This window comes from Chaetodon trifascialis, chromosome 8, assembly GCF_039877785.1.
Source record: "Chaetodon trifascialis isolate fChaTrf1 chromosome 8, fChaTrf1.hap1, whole genome shotgun sequence".
In the NCBI taxonomy this organism is placed as follows: Eukaryota; Metazoa; Chordata; class Actinopteri; order Chaetodontiformes; family Chaetodontidae; genus Chaetodon; species Chaetodon trifascialis.
The window spans coordinates 14,526,006-14,547,106 of record NC_092063.1 but is presented as its reverse complement, the minus strand read 5'-3'; the positions used below and the strand labels follow the sequence as shown (position 1 = coordinate 14,547,106).

Here is a 21,101-nt window from a genome sequence, read left to right as displayed (position 1 = left end):
GTGTCCTAAAAACAACACAGCGATTTGGAGATTCCTTTAAAAAACAACAGTGAGTGTGAGAGGAACAACTTGTGCTTTCCCACTGTGGCCACAGGGAACATTAAACAATTGCTCACATTTGACTGGGCTCATTGGTGTTGCTGCCAGGGAAACACAAGGTCAAGAGAGAGCTCTAGGCAAGCCGTAGGTTTAGCCACAGGCGGGAGTTTGGGGTCAGGGGTCACACAGAGAGGTGGGGGTGGTGGAGGAGCTGCAATATAGTGTTTAGTTCCCCTCTGATGTTGAAGATGCAGAGGGAAGATCTGTTCAGATGGACAGTTACCAGCACTGTGAGGCACTGTGAGCTATATTTTGAAATCAATTCTGTATTTTATTGGAATCCTGTGACGTGATCTAAGTATGGGAGTAACACGTTTGGATTTTCCTGTTCCTGTGAGTTTTCTAGCTGCAGCTTTCTGAATGAGCTGGAGGCATCTCACAATCTTTTTGAGAAATTTGGCAAGAAGGGCATTACAGCAATCAAGCCTAGAGAGATGATGAAGGTATCAAACAGTTCTTTAGCATCTGGCTGAGAAAAGCTGGGTTTAACTTTGGACTTTTTTTGGATGGTAAAATACTGTCCTAATCACACATGTAATGTGGCTTGTGAAGTTGAGTTACGAATTCAAGATAACACCTAGATTTCTAACTTGCTCACTTGGTTTTGGGCTATGGGCCAAAATGTTGGGATGCCGTGTTAAACCTAAATAACACAGAATGTGATAATTCACGAATCCTTTATGACATAAATTGTTAACAGGTGATAGTATCATGGTTGGGTATGAAAGGGGCATCCTTGCAAGGCTCAGTCATTCACAAGCAAGGATGGAGTGAGGTTCATTACTTTGTGAACACATGATTGTATGAAGGAGATTACTACATAAGCTCAGGAACACTTTGCAAAAATGTTGCCAGAATACAAAAATTGATTTGCAAATGAAGTCCCAGCTTTTTGAAATGAGGGTTGTATATTGTACTTCTGTATGATGGATCCAAGTAGCAGCATATATACACTGAACAGTAAGGGGCCTAGAAATGAGCCTTGTTGGACCCCACAGCAAATGTTTCAACCGCCAGATTTAAAGTTGTCAATACACACAGGGAATGTTGTGCCTGTTTGTTTCTAGTCTCTGGGTAAAATGTCTTGGTAGAAAGTGTCAAAGACTGACTGTAGACAACTTTCTCAAGTATTTTACAAAGAAAACGAATATTGGAGATTGGTCTCTTATCACAGATGGGTTTAAATTGTTCTTTTTTCAGTATTGGTGCAATAATAGCATGTTTGAGGGAAGAAGGAAATACTCCTGATTGTGAGGAACTGTTTCCAATATTCAGTACATCATGTGACAGTGACAGTGGAACACACATCTGAAACATTTTTGTGGAAACTGGGTCAAGGGAGCAGGTGGAGGAGTTGTATCACCTCTTCGAGATCATTAGAGGTAGTAGGTGAAAAATTCTGTGCCCACGACGGTATGATGATGTTGGAGCAGAGATCAGGCCAGATCCACAGTTACGTTAAATTTTAAAATGAGATTTTCTCTAATAGGGCTGCACGGTGGCGCAGCAGGTAGTGCGCGTGCCTCACAGCAAGAAGGTTGCCGGTTCGATCCCCAGGTCAGGCGGGGCCTTTCTGTGTGAAGTTTGCATGTTCTTCCCGTGCATGCGTGGGTTCTCTCCGGGTACTCCGGCTTCCTCCCACAGACCAAAAACATGCTCATTAGGTTAATTGATGACTCTAAAAAAATTGTCCGTAGGTGTGAGTGTGAGTGTGAATGGTTGTTTGTCTCTGCATATGGCCCTGCAATCGGCTGGCGACCGGTTCAGGGTGTACCCCGCCTCTCGCCCATTGTAGCTGGGATAGGCTCCAGCCCCCCGCAACCCCGAAAGGGATAGGCGGTATAGATAATGGATGGATTTTCTCTAATATGTAGGACTTTTGCTTTGAAGAAAGGGGCAAATTAAAATCATCAACAAGCAAAATAATCATAAAGAGTAAAGAGAATATTTTGAGTTTCTCATGAATCCATAAACACACATCTCTCAAATCTCAGCCCAATATTTCCTCTGAGATTATGCATCTGAAAAGAAGATCGTTTAAAAAAAAAACCTAGATTTTACTGCCAGCCTTTGCAGGAGCTTGTAGAGACCGGGAGGATAAAAGGAATGATTAGGAATGTTCAGTTAAACCCAGTTATCCATCCCCCCTTTTCTGAGAGCGAAACTGGCTGAATTGGGAATTGATGGTTTGGATATTCTGGCCCTGCCCTGCACTGCGGCAAAAAATCTGGTGTCTCTGTATATGTGTGTGTGTGTGTGTGTGTGTGTGTGTGTGTGTGTGTGTGTGTGTGTGAGAGAGAGAGAGAGAGAGAGAGAGAGAGAGAGCACACACTGCAGGACTCAACACATCATCAGACCCCATCAGTAATCAAACATTAGCACAGATCTGCACAGATGCATGTGGATGAATTCGCACTGTAGCATCCAGAGTCCCCTCCAGATGATGATCCGGTAGATTTGAATCTGCCTGCGCACACACAGGAAACATAAAGTGACAGGTTGCTTCTGGAATGTGCTGTTGTGTTGTGTTCTTGCAGAGAGTTATCTGAGGACCCAGCATATGATGTTAATGTTACACAACAGCACTGAGGGCTGTCCACTCAGTGCTGCATAACTCCCCTCAGATCACCCTTTGTACACCACAGTCCAGAAAAACTGTCCAATCCTGGCCTGAACACTGATTTATGGCCCTGAAATAATCCAACGTTTTATCTATTTATTTATTTATTTTTGGCCGCACATACCTTTGAACTAGAAATGTAACCTCTGTTACTACAATGAAACCTGGAGCATCTTCTATTATCAATCTGGAATTTTTAATCAATTGATTTAAATGTCACCAGGGAGATAATGATGTTAGCACTCTTATGAATTTAATTTTGTGATGCGGATTGATATTCTGATCAGTTTAACACGCGTGTGTGAATCAGTATTAATCCACTCTGTTTTACAGCCCGTTAAATTGGCTTTGTGCGGGTAAAAATGGCCTCTCTCCAGCTTTTGTCCGTGGCCCCACAGTAATCCTTGGTCAAAGTGACCCACTGTTTGTGTTGGAGACAAAGAACTTTTCTAAGGTGGCTGTGTATGGCAAAGTCCTAAATAAATGGCAAAATGGCAGGGTCGATCCTGAAAGCTCACTGGACTGTGCCATGATGCCACTTCTCCTTAACCGAGCCCTGGAGGTACAAGCCACAGCTGAGTGGGCAATTGAACTCTGTGTGTCTGTCCAGATGTTGGCCTAATTTACTACGACTAGCAGCGTATGTGGCCCATTTACATGTCCTCACACCCAGTGTGTGTGCCTGCATGTGTACAATGTCAGCCTCTACCTCAGGTGCTCCAGCATCCACTCCACTGTCATCCCATGATTCATTTTGTTTTTAGCAGCAGAGGGTTTTTGGCAAAAAGCAGCAGAGGTTTGATATATGAGGTCTGAACTGGGGACAGCTCAAATTCAATGTCCTCATACCAGTTTTTTACTGTTCAAGAGGTGGAAATCACTTTTTTTTAATTTTTTTTTTTTTATCTTTGTTTGAACAGTTTGTCATCATTTGGTTTCAGGCAAATACACAACTTCTCCAAGAACCATCTGACAAGAAATCATGTGAATAAGATTTAGTTGCAATAATGGTCCCTTTTCTGATCCAGGACTATCTATATGACCATAAATGAATTTTTTCTGGTGCTAAAGTTTGAGTCCATTAAAGCTGCTTTGATCAATACTTTCATCCAGTTGTAACAATGGATCAAATTATTTATTTTTACTATTTATTTGTGAAAATTGTTGCTTGTAGTGATGAACCCACAGATAATCATCACCCAGTTTCAGCATCTCTCAGCTCATTGTTTTGGTTTCACAGGTTGCAAAAATCCACTGTGCACTACCTGCTCAGCACACAGACACATTGTTGCTGAACATAGTTGCTGATATTTCACTCAGGAGTTGGTGGAGAGCAAAACACAGAAGGACAGTAATGACTGCAATTCATCACGTGCACACAAGCACGACTCCAAATAAAATCTAATGCTGCTCCATATCTGCTGGATCGGTAAATAAACAACAGTTTGCTATAAAGGTCGCTACGTCAGTTTAAAAGATGAGGATATGTTTGCACTTTTGGCACACCAGCATGTTCACCTTGACAGTGCGCAAGAAATGTGGCCAAGCAATGCAACCAACTTTAAAAAGCTCACACACAGACACCTTTTCTGGTTCCTTGATGCCACATCATGACATGGTTCTGTGGTGGTTTGGAAACTTTGGTTTTCTTGTGTGCTGTGGAGAGGTGTGGGGCTGTGTTTCCTTCACACTAACACACTAGTTCTCCAGGTGGTTTGGGAGCTGACTCCTACACAGCTGGGACTCATCACAATCAAGCACAGCATAAAGACTGTGGACTGCTGAAGACTTGTTGTGTTGATTGTTTCTGCTGCTTAGTGGTATTGTTGGCCGTTTACCAGAGTTACTCATGAGAATTAGTAAATATCTATTGTTTGCTCTCCAGTGTCTGTCACCAGTGCCTGATCTCCTGTTTCTTTTTCCCTTTTTGATCAGTGAGATTTCCTGCACCGACCCCCCCTATAGTGCGCTCCATTTATGAACTACTCTGCACCTCAGGACCTTGTGCCTCACCTGCTGTTCTCAGAACCTCCCAGCTATGAGTTTCCTGTGTGCCTGGAATCTCCACTCATTGATAATTGAATAAACTCCTAGTTTCACCCTTATTCCCTGTCTGGGTGTCTGCTATTGAGTCCTAATCCTACCGAAACACAACGTGGTTCAATATTATTATGTATTATTATATATAATATTCAACTGACTCCACATCGCAGACATTGCTCAGTGCAGAATGTCATTAGAGCTTATTAGAGCCTGCAGTGCCTGAAGAAGAGGCAATGTGAGGGCACATGGCCTGGTTGGCACCTCTGCCACATTCCGTGGCATCAGGCCAGTTTTTGACACCTCTGCAGCTGGTAGCGACCAGATGTGGCATGTTTGAAGAAGGCAAGAGCAGCAGCCTTGTGCATCTTCAAGAGATGGAGAGGCAGTGAAGATCTCCAACAGCCTGTCAGGATGACTGCTGTGCCAAGTGCTTCCTATCCATCTATCTAGCTTAGAAAATGTTCATTAGTATGCTTTTCATTACCTTTCATATAATATGATACATAATTAATCCCAAGTTAGTTTTATCGTTCCATTAAGCAGAGTAGGTATTTTACATTGTAAGTGGTGAATATCAAAATTTCCCTATCATCCTTGTTATGCTTTTCATGATGCTAATCATTTGTCAATTTCACATCTGACTGACACTTTTTTCTTTTCTCACTCTGTGATAATAGCTCCCTGATCATCAGCATCTATGATCTTAGTTCAGGGTTGAAGTAATGCATAATGACAGTAATCCCCCATCCACCGTGATTTAAATTTGCTCTGTCCTTAATGAGACATGCTCTGCATGCATGCAGTGACACGGAGCCTGTTGAGGAATTATTAGCACTGATAGAGTGGAAAAGATAAGCACCTCGCTCCTTACAGAGATGATTGAAGTGTTACAATGCTGGAGACCTCAGTTTATGTTCATTATCACAATTTCAGAAGAATGTGATCCGAAAATGACAGGAAGGTTTAAAGTAGAGGGCCATCGTAGGTGTGGGTTATCTTGAATATATATATATTTTTTAGTATAAATGTATTAAGATTTGCTATATCTTATATTTGATGTATATTAATCTTACCACCAGCTCATTTATGAGGATTCCTGAGTAAATATTACTATAATTTTAATGAATTATTTATTTTCCACACCGTGAAACTGGGTGTATATTAACAAACACCTTCACAGACAATATTAATGAATTGTTAATGATTTAAATTTTAAATGACGATGGTGAGAACAATTCAAGGGTGCCAGACAGGGCGAGCTTTATTTAACACAGCAAAAACAAAAAATTAACAAACCAAAAAAGTAAATAAAGTTCAATTTCCAAAATAGATTGTAAACAAAAAAAAAGAAAGAAAAGGCAAAAATAGCTACCAAATAAATATTCACATCAACAACAGTAATTTCATGTGACATCCTTGAAGATGTCTTACAATGATTAGAAAACAAGAGACAGTATGTACAATCATACAACTTCAATAGGACATGCTTAGGAGTTTGACTGCACCACTGTACCACACACTGACTACAACACAAAGGCTGCATATTAACTGACACGGTCCGTGAGCCACCCATCGATCCCGTCTTCACAAGGCCTGGCATCAGCTCCCTAACCCAAAGGAAAATACTGAGATTTTTCTTTTTTTTTTTTTTTTTTGAACAAGCCTGGCAATAAATGCATTACTGATGCTGTAATAATGGATGTGGGGATGTCTGCTTGTGAGCCAACCCTCCCTGTCCACACAACCAACCCGAGAGCCAGACTCTGCCTCCTATGCTGAACTGTTGCTAGGCAATGCTGAGGAATTTGGTGTGTGACCATGAACTGGAAGCCTTTGTGCAAATCACCACTTTAAGTTCCTCCAACTACTGGGGGGCAGTCCACAGCTCCGGAAAGATGCTACGACCATCTCAGGGAGATATTTCCAAAACAACACCGGGACTGACATCATGCTTTTAAAAAAACAAAAGAAAAAAGAAAATACACATCAACCATAAAAACAAATAATGGAAAAATAGCTTTCTTTGGACAGGGCCAGCCTGTGCATTTTGATTACTTGTTCTCCTAAGTCCCATGTTATTTCCATTTCCCCACACACTAGCCCTTTTTTTTTTTTTTTACAAGATGATTGTTTGACTTTTGAAGGTAGAGCTCCAATTTTACAAGCATATGCTGCGCTAACGCACTCAAGCAGTTTATTTAGATCCTGCTGCCTCAATGCTTTTTTTTTTAATTATGTAAAACTGACAGCAAATTTGAGCATCTCCAACTCAGAGAATCCCTCTTATTCAGATACTCAGATTTATGTCATAGCAAGACATTGTCATTGGTTGTTTCATATACCAGTGGCTACTTACATGGAGGAGGAGGGGCGAACATAGATCAGCAGCCTTTTTGTACAGCAGAGATGGTTTCAGTCTATAACGTGGATGTCCATGGAGCATATCATGACTATAGCATGACAGTAATCACAAAGCTGCATCTTTATTGCCACACCTTGCATCACAAGCACTTAAATCATTATTGCTTTATGGTTAGAAGCACAGAGATCAATGCTGCACACACACGTAACCATGAAGCCAAAGATTTAAGCTCAGAAAAGGGTCCGATTTTTGCCCCGCATCGCAACCTACAGTAAGTGCTGCTTATTGGAGGTCATTAGATTAACAAGAGTGTACGGCACAAAAACTTGAGTCATCCTGGAAGAGTTAAGTCAGGTTGGGAGTGCTACATTGGATTTTTGCAAATGATAGAAATCCACAGGCATATTACAGTAGTCACAAACTCTCAATGACCTCTGGGAACATGATATGAAAGGCATTTTTCAAAACTGCATACCACTTGAGAATTGTTGAAGAACTCTCAACAATACAATGCTACAAATCTTTTCCGAAGAATATTTGAAAACGACAAACCGGATTTTCCCATTAGCAGTCAGCCTGACTTCAGTAGGCGTTAACCTATGCTTTTAAATACCCCCTCACCCTGACTGGCATCAATAACCAGCCACAGCTTCATAAATAACGCTCGACAGCTCGGCATTGAACTCTCACATTTATGCTCCTGGTCACAGCAAAAGCATCTTTTCTCATCCATTAAAATATGTCTGTCCCATCATTAAAACAGTATTTTAAAATCGACTCCAGCTGTGACAGCACAGACACCGGAAGCCCAACCAAACTTCCCTTTATTTTTTGTGTGTGTGTGTGTCCTCATTTTTGTGCACACAGAGCCTCTTCAGCCTCCTCCACTGAAAGCTTGTGGAGCAGTGCTGTCCAGAGCCACACAACCATGCATCAACAATCCATGCAGGTTGAAATAGTCCAGACTGCTGTCTGCACAGCAGCCTGCACTCACAGCTCTTATCCCCGCTCTCATCACCACTGAGACAATGAGAACAGCTCTCTGTGTAATAGCTCTCACTGCGGTTTGTCCCACTACTCCCTCTACATCTCTGTGCTCTCACAGGCTTAAATGGGGACACCGGCGACAAGCTACTTCACACCTCGGACACCTTACTAAGAGGGATATACAGGATTTTGCTAATTCCTGACAGTTTCATGCTAGATATATTTTTGTACTTAGAAAAATATCCATTGAATTGTCTCAGAGGCATTTACATCACAAGATTAAACGTCACACGTTGCACATTTCCAATTTGGACAAAATCAACATGTGCCTAGAGATAGTAAAATCAGACAGATGTAACACCATTGTAGTTGCATACTGTTTACAGGTGAAAAAAATGATAGCTCGATGATCAAACCTCGACGGATATTGTTTGTTTGAAAGCAAGATAGACAGTAGTGGAAAAAGAGGGATGTGCGCTAAAAGGTTCAGGAGCAAGTGGACAGCGAGGTGTCCACCTCTTCTGAGGGGCGTTTGGTTTCTGGGGGGGTGAGGGAAGGATTCAGCAGGAAGCCCTGATAAAACCATCGTGCCCACCCCCCCTTCCCCGAGACCAAAGAGGCAGGGGCTTGGGGTCGCATGTGATGACTGTAACCCAAGAGGTCTCCACTCACATGACCGAGCAGCTCTTGGCCTTTTCCTTCTTGAAGGTGGAGGAGAGCAAATCTGACTTGCTGGGCAGGTGGAGAAGTCTTTTGGAGAGGCGGCGGGTGGGGCTGGTCTTGGGGAGAGGCTGCAGCTTGTTGATGCAGGCCATCGCTGCGGTGCGGAACACGCTGTGGATGCTTTTCTCCGAGGTGAATGCTGAGCACTCCAGGTAAGCCTCTGCACCCAGCTGCTTGGCCATAGCAGAACCCTGCAATGAATGGAGTGATGAAGGATGCTGCTCATACATCCTTTATTGTTTTCTATTTGCAACAGGGTCACCGTTGCATGTAGTTCAGGAAGAGGTGCCCCTGCAAGCTCATAAAAATGGCTGTGACTCTTCTAGGTGACGATAGGTGACTCATTCTTCACCACTTTGTCATCATAAAAAAAGTGTTTCTATTTTATCAGCTGCCATTGTAATCTTAATGAAACGTCATTATCACCACATTTTTCAAGCAATTGATTAACTAAATTCCTAAAATGATTAATGAAACATTGGAGGATGCCAGCTGAAAATAGCAGCTCCAGTGGAAGTGTGCCTTATATGTTAGTCTCACCTGCTCATAGGTGATGGGGGTCTGTTTCTGATTGGACAGCTCCATCAGTGTGCAGACATCTGTGCGCAGGTCGGTCTTACAGCCAATGAGCAGGATGCGTGTGCTGGGACAGAAGTCCAGGATCTCAGTTTTCCACTGGGGACACAAAAGGGCAATCGGTACAATAAATAATAACCTGTAAATATATTGGACAGTCCTACTTTGAAGAAAACAAGATGGATTTGAAGGAATTGCTGATATTAAGTCTGTGACAATGGTTTACGAAGAGAATTATGATTGTAAAATAAAGCACTGAAGCCATTACCTTCTTCAGACTGCTGTCCACAGTGTCTGGGCGGCTGATGTCAAAGCACAGTAAAACTGCATCTGAGTCGCTGTAGCACAGGGGCCTCACATTATCGTAGTATGGAGAACCTTAGAGGGCCGAAAACAGAGACTTATTAATGTGGATAAAAGACAAACTTTGAAAACACATGATCGACCACAGCAGCTCAAAGAAGAGTGAGTCCAGTGGTGAGTATTTGCTGATTTGTGAGACAAAAGAATCTTGCCACCATTTTGAAATATGGGTAAAAGTTCCTCCTCGATGTTTTCTACATTTTCATGGTGAAATGGTAACACACACACTTGTAGTTTCCAGACTTTGTAGTTCTGAAAATTCCTCTGCAAGGTTTTTGTTCCTGAATGTTTGATGGAAAATGGCCTTTTGATGTATTTAACCCTTGGGGTCAGACTTGCAGGGGCTGCGCATCCTCTTCTGCCACACTACTCTTTCATGTCATATTTTCAGCACATTGCATTGTAAAATGTTTAAGAGTTCCTGATTTGAGCCAATGATTCATTCTTTTTTAGTGGAGACTGTTTCAGGAATTGATTGCTGTGACAACAGGCGGTTGGCCGGAGCAAAAAGGGTGGTGACGGCAGACCGAGAGAGTACAGCTGCAGGGATTACGCACAATCGGAATCACTCCTCCTGCTGAGCCTCACTTTGCTGTCCTGAAGCTGCTCTTTTCCCTGCACCGATATCCTCTGCTGCCATTTCAGAGGCAGAGAAGATGACAATCGAGCACTAAATCCTCATTGATCTTCTCTTGCAGTAGATTACGCAAGTGGAACGGTGGGGCTCTGGGCAGGCAGACGCTCCCACTCATGCTCAGAATCCTTAAGTAAACCACCCACCCCCCCAAAAATCCTCTGCTCGGCGCGCAATACCTCCAGTCCCTCTGTTACCACAGCAACAGCCTTGGAATCCACCATCTACATCAGGCGTTCCTCCCACCTCTCCATAAAGGCTCGCCTTAACTGCCAGTCAATCATTTTACACCGCAAACTGCCCACCCACCTACTGTTGGGGACATTCCTCTGCTCTGCAATAGAGTTGGGGCCCACAGACACGCATCCATCACAAACACACACACACACACACACACACACACACACACACACACACACACACACACACACACACACACACACACACACACACACACACATTCACATCTAATGACACACAGACTCACTATTTAAATTTGGCAGCAGCCAGAGGTGAACCCAATCTAGGATCAGATGAAACAGAAGAAGAGCAGATCAGTGGGATTAACATGTTTACTTTAGGCTCTGCGAGGATCCCAGGAGGGATTCAGTGTTCCTCTTATAGCTACACATAACAAAAGCAGTGTGTGTAATCACTCATTTAGATGTTACACAACCGTCCTAATTGATTTACAGCATAGAAAACAATGCATCAGAAAGAAACATATGAAAAAAGCACGCACAACACGGATGTGTGCATATAGATCAGTTTCATGAATACTTAATGATTTTCCACATTATCAGAGGGTAAAACTGAATTTGCCAGCTGCTGGGCGCTGTGAGTGGAATAATGACAAGCTGCGATGAAATTCCTCAGGGCTCAATGTCCGGAAGAAAGTAAACACCTCTGCAAAGGAACAAAGGGATGCGCTTGTTGTATTCTTACTCTGTTTCTTTGCCTTTGGGAAGAAGAATTACTTTGTTCTACTCTTAAAAAGCAAATGAATTGGGACATCCTGATTAAAGCAAATGATTTACTATGACTGTATTTTTACAAACAGGACATACGGCACCTAAAGAATGCAAATTGCATTATTGCCCTTACACCATTTACACCTAGGGCTGGAGGAAAAACAGCCACGCTCATCTGTGAGACAACTTTGCGTTTGCTGACTGTGAAAATTGACACACATTAAGATCAGAACAATTAGCACCACTGGGATGATGAGCGTGTGTGTGTGTGTGTGTGTGTGTGTGTGTGTGTGTGTGTGTGTGTGTGTGTGTGTGTGTGTGTGTGTGTGTGTGTGTGTTGCGACTCTGAGGTATCTCGTAGGAGAATCAGAGGCAGGGCCACTCTATAAATCTTCTCAATCTCCCGCAAGGGGTTATCAGACTGCCGGGAAACTGGGTGTGATTCTGCATTAAATGGCCACTGATCTAAATGCAGCAATCAATGGGAAGCTGCACAGGGGTCCAAGAGCCTCTGCAATTAGAGCTGACAAATTAGTTACCCTGCAAAGGGGGAAGGGAGACAGAGAGGACGTCTGGGGTGTTTTTTTCTCCACAGAAATTGATTCAGTCTTTCATTTTGGACAAGCAACGCACAATTCAGTACACATATTTATCCTATGTTCAAAGGGAATAAATACAAAATGATATGAATGTGTAAATATTAGTATTTGAAGAACAGCATGCTGTTTGGGTACAAGAGCAGCCTTGGCAGCACTCTCCCGACACTCCAGGACCCAGTTTCTAATCCTGGAAGAAATGGCTGTTTCTATTGTGGCAAGAAAAAGCCAAGAGGAAGAGAGGAGGGAAAGCAGGAGTGTTGTCTACTGAGGCAGATCACAAAGAGCCCCCCTATGCCATTAATCCTTCACCCCCTGCAGTCTGATATCACAGAGAGAGTACCAGTCGCTCCTTTCCCTCTCTTCCCTCCTTCTCTCCATTGCAACAACCCAAAGAATGGCTTGGATGGGCCAATCAATAAGCACGCAGAGCCTAAGCATGCTCCAAATGTTCCCTTTCTTCCTTTTTTCACAACAGCATGCCTCTACAACAGATGGAGAGTTTGTGAGGCATGAAACATGGAGAGTGAGGCTGACTAACGGGGGAATGGAGGAAAAAGAAAAGAGCATAACCAAATTCCTGCGGCTGAGCTCTACTCCATCCGTCTTGATGGTGCTGTGCCCAGAGCTAAGTGTCGAGGTGGAAATTGGGCCAGAGCAGAAGTAGGCTTTGCAGGCCGAGACGACGGGCCTTGTGCTGGAGCGTACAGGTGGGGGAGGGGAGAATCTACTTTTCTGAGTGTGCACGAGTGAGACCGTGAGGAAATTTTTGTGCACGTGCGCTAAATCATCTGAGCAACAGAGCCCGTCTTCATCGTTAGCACACTCCTCTCCTACAGTGAGAATGCAGGGGTCAGACAGATTAATGATCCAGTGATGAGATGACTCACTGATTTGGGGATGGGACGAGCTCTGGCCCTCCACCCACACTCAGCCGGCTGGGAGCTGTGGTGGTGGTGCTGCTGCAGCAGCTGATAACTACAGTCTTCACAGCCAGGCCAAAAAGCACACTACATTGCGTCAGACAGTTGTTCCCTGGTTTCACATGCCAGAGCCAGTCAGAATCACAGCTGAAGCCCCCTGCAGGGAGGGAGAGGACGGTTCTTTGTTCCTGAGCATCACCACGTCTGAGCTGTTAACAAGCTTTACTTTGTAACTGACACTGTCAAAGCTGATCACACTCTGCGTTTTGAAGTTTTGAGTCAAACAACAGATTGTTTAAAAAATTCAAAGCGAAGCCTTGATGTGTACTGAATTAAAAGTGTATTCTGCTGGTAATCTTTCACGAAGTTAGTCAGAGCCTCAGAGGTAAAAATCTACAACCATGTGAACAGTTAAAAAGTTCATGCGAATACTGAATTAGTGCACTTTAAAATAATGCATTTTCATGCCTTATCCCTTATTCTTAATAAAAACTGAATTAGTGCTGAAACAATTACTCAGTCAACAAATACACTGACTAACTGAGTATCTTGTGGACTTTTGGTTGGAAAAAACAATTAAACTGCAGGCATCAAATTTTCCCCTTCTCTGACATTTTATATATCAAATAATGAATTGATTAATCACAAAAATAGACGACTTATTAATCTATTATTGAAACAATTATTAGTTACAGCCCTAAAACAGCCTGAACCCCAAAAAACAGAGTGGTCATTAGATGTGATTGATATATAGCCACTGACATGACTATTGTCCATTAAAAACGTCTTTTTACATTTAAGCAGGTTGTTTCATGAGCTTAAATGGATATTGGGTTCATTAGAAATCAATCTCATTCATTAATCATACAAAAAATGATGATATACAGTATCCTCTAAGACTCAAAGGCTTTATCAGCAAAACTGTTCAACCTGAAATAAATTACTAACACCATAACAAGATTCATTATTCACCATACATGAGTTACAGCCACTGGATGGCGTTCCCCTCTTTCCCCTGCCCCCTCCTCCACATCCGATCGGACCAGGCTGATTAAAACCGGTGGATTGATTTTGGTCTGTAAATCCATGGCGGGGCTGGGAGAAGGAGCTGCCTGCCATGTGGAGCCGGTGATGAGGTCAGTCCAATCAATGAAGGGGAGTTGGGATAATGAGGAGACCCGCTCACTGTGGTGGGGCCGCAGCGGCACAACTCCACGCAATTAGAGCGAATTACAGTAAGAAGGAGAAACTGTACGGTGTGGCCAATAAATAGCCTCTGCGCCTGTCGTCCATCACCAGGAGCCTGACGTGAGGTACATAAGATGCGTCTATAACAAATGATGGGAGGTGGTGATGTAAGTCCTCCTCTCAGTGGAACAAGAGAGTAGAGTAGCTTTCTGTATTTCCTATTTTATGTATTTTCTATTTCCTATTTAATAGGCATAGGTATGTGTGATGTTTACACTGTATTGCATCGTATGTGTTTGGTACAGGGTATGTTCATTGTTCCTTGTGATGCAAATTATGCAGAAACTGGATTGGATTGTGCCTGGATAGTGAGGAAGGGACAAAAAAAGGGTCAACAGAGGGAAGAAGAGAGTTGAAACAATGAAAGATGCGAAGGAAAAGGGTGTAAATGGGAACAGAAATGCTGCATAAAGAAGTGAAATGAGAAAGAAAGAAAGAAAGAAAGAAAGAAAGAAAGAAAGAAAGAAAGAAAGAAAGAAAGAAAGAAAGAAAGAAAGAAAACCTCTCAAACTCAGTGGGTCAGTCAGAAGGGGTGGCCCAGTGGTCCTATTCAGAGTCTTAATCCACTGCATCATGCTGTTCGAGTGGGTGACCCAGAGCAGCATATGGAGGCGAATGCAGGTCACCAGAGTTTCTGAGCTGCCTCCTGTCTGTCTGCTCCAGAAAACCTTCCTGCTCAACAGGATGTCTCTCTGTGTGCCCGTCATCCCCCGGCACCAGGCCCACTCCTGCTGGCCAGACCAAAGGTCCACAGTCTGGGATTAAAAACCAGGATTTGGTCTGGGGAGGGAATTACACTCACTTTTTTCCTGTTGCTGCTTTTGGATAATTGAGGAGTGGTGGTGGGGGGACGACACAGTAAATACTGCATCATTTCATACAAGTGGGTCTGTTACATAAAGGATTTGTTGTACACAGACACGCATATGCACAAACACACACGCACACAAGCCAACTTGCTCATCCACGGTGACCTAGTGAGGCTGCAGATACAGCCAGCACGAGTGTGGATGGAGAGGATGCGAGCTGCAGAGAGGGTGCCATTGTGTAGCGAGCATGAAGGGAATCAAACAGGTGCTGCAGACCCGTGCTCACACTATCCAGGTCAACACTCTAAACAGCGGATCCCCGGGGAGATCCACTCTGACACATTGACCCTCTTTTCACGCTGAGTCTAAATGAACATATGATGCACAAAGTCAGCAGTAACAACTAGGGAAGCGGAATAATCGCCGTCTTTCTGTGTAGTTTCCAGTGATACATATCAGGCAGAGATTCATCTGTACCAATCCTGATCAATCCTTTATCCTGCCACATGCAAAAATGTGATGTAAGAGGACACATAAGCCTCAGTTTATAGATTTGAAGGACAGCTGAGGCTGCAGTGCAACAAGTGCGCATTTTGTGCACTTGCATCGACAAAACAAAGAGTACGAGGTCTGCCCAAAAACACCACTTTCATATCATCGCCTTTATTCCAAGACGGACAGGATCATGACAGTTCCCAAAAGATGAACATGGGAGGAAATTCAAAGGCGCAGCTCTGCTCTCAGCTGAGACAGACGCTCATTACATTCGCAGCGCACTGCCTGATATCTCAGTCTCCTTCAGTGCTGCAGGCAGAATGGCAGGCCATGATGGGCCAGACAGACAGAGAAAAGGTTGATCAGTTACCTGAGGTGTCCCACAGACTGAGCTCCACTCGCTGCTCCTCCAGCTCCAGACAGGCTGTGTAGTTTTCAAATACCGTGGGCACGTAGGTCTGGGGAGCAATTAGCAACACGGTGCCATTAGTGGGGAGGTGTCAGTCAGTCAGTCAGTCAGCTACAGGTAATGGAATTTGTCCAACTAATTAGGCGGTGACACACGAAAACACGCGCTGAGGGGGGTCGATCAAATAATAAGCTCAATAATTTTTATTCCTCAGTATGAAGGAATTTTGGATCGATCAATCACATGAATCACTGCAGCTGCAGGATATATTCAGCACAGGCCAATATAATATGAAGCGATCACAAATCCGCGGCTAATACATTTCCATTTATCAACCATGCCATCAAAAAGCAAATGCATCTTAAAATATTACGGTAAGTGTAGGAAAAATAAACCAAAGGGACGAAATTTTAGGAAAATGCGCACGAAAACTGTGACTGCAACAGACGCACCGATGTTTTTTCTGCCACATTCAACCATTTAAAGAAAACTTAACACTCGGATTATCACTAATATACAGATCAGATTTCTATGCATGTGTCAGTCGTTGCATTTCACACACATTAGGACATACCTCTGGATAACAGTCTTTCGCCAGCACTTGCAACATCGCCGTTTTTCCGCATTGAACGTCTCCAACAAGCACCAGTTTACATCTCACCACCAGCGGCTGTGTGTTTCTCCTTTCCTTCATGGTGTTAATGATGTCCACTTTTCTTTCCGCAGCAAATGTCAAAAAATACAAGCAACAGAACAGCCCTGAAATCGCCCCAGAGTGATCGAGCGTGCCGTGTCTGGATCTCTGAGGATGCTCGCAGTGGATCTGATTGAGTTTGCTTCTGCGGCTCTTTATACAGGCGAGCAGCAGCCAATAGGAGCTCACCATTCCACAGGCTTTCTAACATCCCTTCACTGCACTCGGTGATGTTCCCAGAGAGCAAAACAAGTTATTTTGTCAAGGATGACAGAACAGCTGCGATATATAAGCAGGGATTTCTTTGGAGATTTTGTTCAGAATGCATTACAAGAGGGGTATCTCAGTTATATGCTCATTAATGTTTCCCTGCAAACTAAGCAAATCCATTGTTATGTACTTCGAAGTTTAGGGCTTCAGAAATACAGTCAGTCACTGCAGACTCTGCCTGCTGCAAAGTGATTGATTAGATTGACTTGACTGGATGCATCAATAGCATACCATCGGCCTAGGACAATGGGACTGATAGACTAATCCACAGCGCACTAATTAGTTAACTTTAATCTACACTACAGTGTCAAGTCAATTTTATTAAAGCAACTCAGCTTCTTCATCTTGAATATGATTCTCCATCTTCCATAACTGGTCTGAAACTCCCTGACTCACTTTAAGCAGTGTGAAAGTGAGTGGATGGTAAATATCATTGACTTTGGAATGAGACAAATTCACACTGAACCTTTATTGTCTGCTGTAGTGTATTTAACGTTACAATGTTTCAGTGCGTGTCTGCTGATCAAAGGGCAGTCTGACCGGTGTTAGCATGGTGCTCGGTATGATACCACTATGTCGGCATGTGGTGGGATGGTGTGAGGCCCCCTGATAGGTGAGCAGCGATCGGCTGCCCACGGGGTCAAGTCAGAGGTCTTTCCTCTCACTTGTGCTGGTCAAACCCCTGGAGACACACACACACACACACACACACACACACACACACACACACACACACACACACACACACACACACACTGATTTTCACACCCTGAAGGTTATTACCATATGGAAACAGCATCTCACTGTAAGTAAAAGAAGAATTAAAAGATAAGAGTCAATTAGCCACCTTCCCCTGTGTCTGGCAGTGCATTGGCTAATTTACTTACTGTTGCCAATCAGAGCCTTGCAGTTTTTGCCCCAGTGGGTCAAAGCAATTTGCCTTTGTTCACAAACAGCCTGCATCATTCACCCCTCATGCTGGGATCCGTCTGTGTTTTACAGCCTAATATGTCTCGTTGTCATCATGCACAGCTCTGACTGTGGGGGTTGCGTCTGCATGCCGAGGAGAAAATATTTTATATTGCTGTTATTTACATTTGACTAAGCGCTCTTTCTCTCTTTGTTCATGGCAGTTATTGTGATTTCTGCACCAATCTCTCAAGTGAGTGTGAAATAGTACTGCTAATAAACAGGAGTTTTTGTATTGTGTTTTGTATTCATCCTGCAGTATGCTGGACAAAAAAATATTTTTGTTGAATGAGCACAACTGTTTCAGAATAGTTTAATATTTTTCTGTAACATGGCTAGCTAGCTAATATTCTAATAGTTGCATGCTGATAGATGAAGCGACATTGCCTTCAATTTGAATATATGGATTGAGCACTTGTTGGAAACTAATTCACTTTAATGCAGCAAATAAAACACAATTAAACAGAGACTTACTCAGTTGTCTTTCATGATGCAACAATGCATTAATCCTTTCTCAGTGTAGGGAGCAGAGTTAGATGACTTTCCACCTTTGTTTTGTTGCCAGGGTGTAATAAAGACCTAAAAAAAAAAACTGTGACAGTAATTAAAGCATGTGGGGAAAAGAGGGCTGAAATATACAGAGATTGTGCAGCCTTTCTTCATGCATTATAAACACTTTATTACTGATTACTTGTACAGATGTGGCAACAGCTGTATTCAAGAGCAAGGGGGCCCATTAAGGCTTCATATGTGCAGGACCCAGATTACTGTGCTCTGCCGTTGATTGGTAATGGATAAACCTTGAGTACAGTACTTCATACATGAAGACAGTTCCAAAGAAAAGTTGCAGACTATGAACTCTCTCTCACCCTTTGAAACTAAAGGTGCAGCATTCACGAATGCCTGTGTAACCGCCACAGAGCTCCTCTGACGGCGCAGAGAGAAACAGGTGGCTGTGAATAATCATCAGGCATAAAGTGACACCTTCCAATATGGCTGATGCTGGAGGATGAGAAAGACGAGGCTGGAAAGGAAAGGCTTACTACTGGCAGGGTAAAGCATTCACACCTTAAATCATCACAGCTCAATATATTTAGTGACAGCGTTGGTAATTATCATCAGCACAATGAGAGGGTGGCAGGAGTCTACACACGGCCTCAGGAAAACAGACGAGAGCTGAGTCACTATCTCGCTTTCAAGATTCTCAGATGCTTAGAAACGTGAACTGGGAGGCTTCCTTATTTTCCTGCCACAGACTCATCAGCAGATGGTGTTGTTACCCAGGGTTTCTTCCATGACTTTCACACTTATGTTCTAGATTTGCACACGAAGCAGCAGTTTACACTTTTTCTGCGAGTGTGTCCGGGAAGACACGTCAGATCAAGTGAAAAGGGAAGTGACATTCGGCCGCCAATCGATGAAATGTGGCATTCCAAGCACAGGACAGATGGTCAGTGATGATGATGTCCAGATAGAGGTGGTAATAACATGGCTCGCTGATGGAAACAGAGCACCAGCTGAATCTGAATGAGTGACACATGGATGCAGTTATGAATGATTTGAACACATTGGTGTGCTGTAGCAGATGAAAAAAAGCATGTGTGGACTGATTAAAGAGACTTGGAAAATGCTATGCCTATGACATCTCTGACTTCTCCTGATCTTAGAAAATTTGAGTGAAGGGACGTGTTGTCTGATATGCCGTTGCGCTGAGTCGACAGGGCATCCCAGCTTAGCTTTGCTGTGACCAGAAGTATGTGTAGTCTCCATATATTGCACCCATGTTACTTCTAAACATCTCATTCCAAGCCTGTGGCCATTCAGATGGGGCAGATGTCCATGTTTTCTGAAGAATTTCTTCATGATTTTGGAAGCCGGCTGCAGGGATTTGGTCCCATTCAACCACCAGAGCACAAATGAGGTCGGGCACTGATGTTGGGCCTCGCTCGGACTTGTTGTTCCAGTTCATCCCAAAGGTGCTGGACAGGGCTGAGGTCAGGGATCTGTGCAGACCAGTCAAGCTCTTCCACACCAAAAAATTGAATAAAATTATGAAACAGCAATGTGTCTTTCCAGAAACAGTGTCCGTGTTACTCTGAAAAATCCAAAATCCTGCATGATTGTGCAGGTTTTATAGAGACTGTCTATTGTAGAAAACAGCTCTAATGAAAGCTGTTCACAAGTTTGGGGTGGCAGGAATCTCAAAGACAGATATCTAAAAGCCTGGCCAGATAAATCCAAATTTAGGTACGTGAGAAAATAAGTTTCCTTTTTTTGGTATAACAGCGAACTGACCCTTTAAATAGATGTTTAAGCAGAGACAAGAACCATCACTGTGTGATTTTCTGGTTTGCATTGGACTAATTATTGCACAGCATCATTCAACCTGAAGGTTCAGACGTGACTCTTCTGCCCTCTGTTGGTTGAGTTATGAATCACTGAGGAGAAATAAAAACATCACACACGAAAATGTTACTTAAATGTTGTGTTTAATTCACCCCCTCTTTCAGATGTGCTATTGACAAAAGACACACCCTGTACACATCATCATCAGACGCTGTTGGATATCATGTATCTCATCGACTTGTCAGAAACCACGTGAAATGTTGACATCATCATTAGACCAGACAACTTGTTCAGCATTGGGGGTGGGTACAGCATAACGTTTAGTGCATTTATTGCATCGTAAAGCAGACGTATAAATGATAGTAGTGCAATTATACCCCATCATAACTGAGGAGATAACTTGATAGTCTCAGCTAGTGTCTCATCAATGCTAGACTTTGTATTGCATACAGAATTTAGGCAAGTCAAACGCAATAGGAAATTATAATTGTAAAAAATTGTGCTTTGGACGTCCAAAGAATAATTAACTTTTTGTAGAAATTTCCTGCAATAAAAATTAAGCAAATAGAAGGAGCTGATACACAGTATAAATATCTATCTCTCTCTATACAGATGTATATATAGAGAGAGATAGATATATATCTTTTTGTCGAAAGAAGGTACTGTGCTCTCTGTGTTTCATCAAGTAGAAGTTATGTATCTCAAACCTGGTCCTTCAGAAATGAATGTGGGTGTCAGTGGAAGCAAACTTTACGGTGGTCCTAAACAACTGCAGTGCATCATTCTAAAAAGAGAGGAAAATAAACATAAACACATGCTTTCTGAGGCATTTAATATAGAATTTTGTACTGTGACTAAAACCTTTCTACTTTCTGTCAGCATTTGTTTGTTTCTGTGCAATTTGATAATAATAATAATATCTGCATATTGAATATACAGTATGTACAACGAAGCCTTGATAATG

General features: G+C 42.9%; 1 protein-coding gene across 1 annotated transcript; it reads right to left on the bottom strand.

Annotated features, from left to right (window-relative positions):
- Positions 1-5,999: 5,999 nt before the first annotated feature.
- On the bottom strand, positions 6,000-16,678 carry rnd1b (Rho family GTPase 1b). Its single transcript, XM_070968624.1, has 5 exons — positions 16,433-16,678; positions 15,820-15,907; positions 9,679-9,788; positions 9,375-9,509; positions 6,000-9,025 (listed from the first exon to the last, which is right to left on the bottom strand). The coding sequence occupies exons 1-5, from the start codon at positions 16,550-16,552 to the stop codon at positions 8,780-8,782; spliced, it is 699 nt and encodes a 232-aa protein (XP_070824725.1). The 5' UTR covers positions 16,553-16,678; the 3' UTR covers positions 6,000-8,779.
- Between the last annotated feature and the right edge of the window lie 4,423 nt (positions 16,679-21,101).

What these genes read in the sequence shown, in the direction of transcription:
- rnd1b (XM_070968624.1), bottom strand. Translation starts at nt 16,552, where the DNA reads ATGAAGGAAAGGAGAAACACACAGCCGCTGGTGGTGAGATGTAAACTG. An exon ending in CAGTCTGTGGGACACCTCAG is followed by an intron (nt 9,789 to 15,819) that starts GTAACTGATCAA and finishes CGGCCCTCTAAG; the next exon opens with GTTCTCCATACTACGATAAT. An exon ending in CCCCCATCACCTATGAGCAG is followed by an intron (nt 9,026 to 9,374) that starts GTGAGACTAACA and finishes CATTCATTGCAG; the next exon opens with GGTTCTGCTATGGCCAAGCA.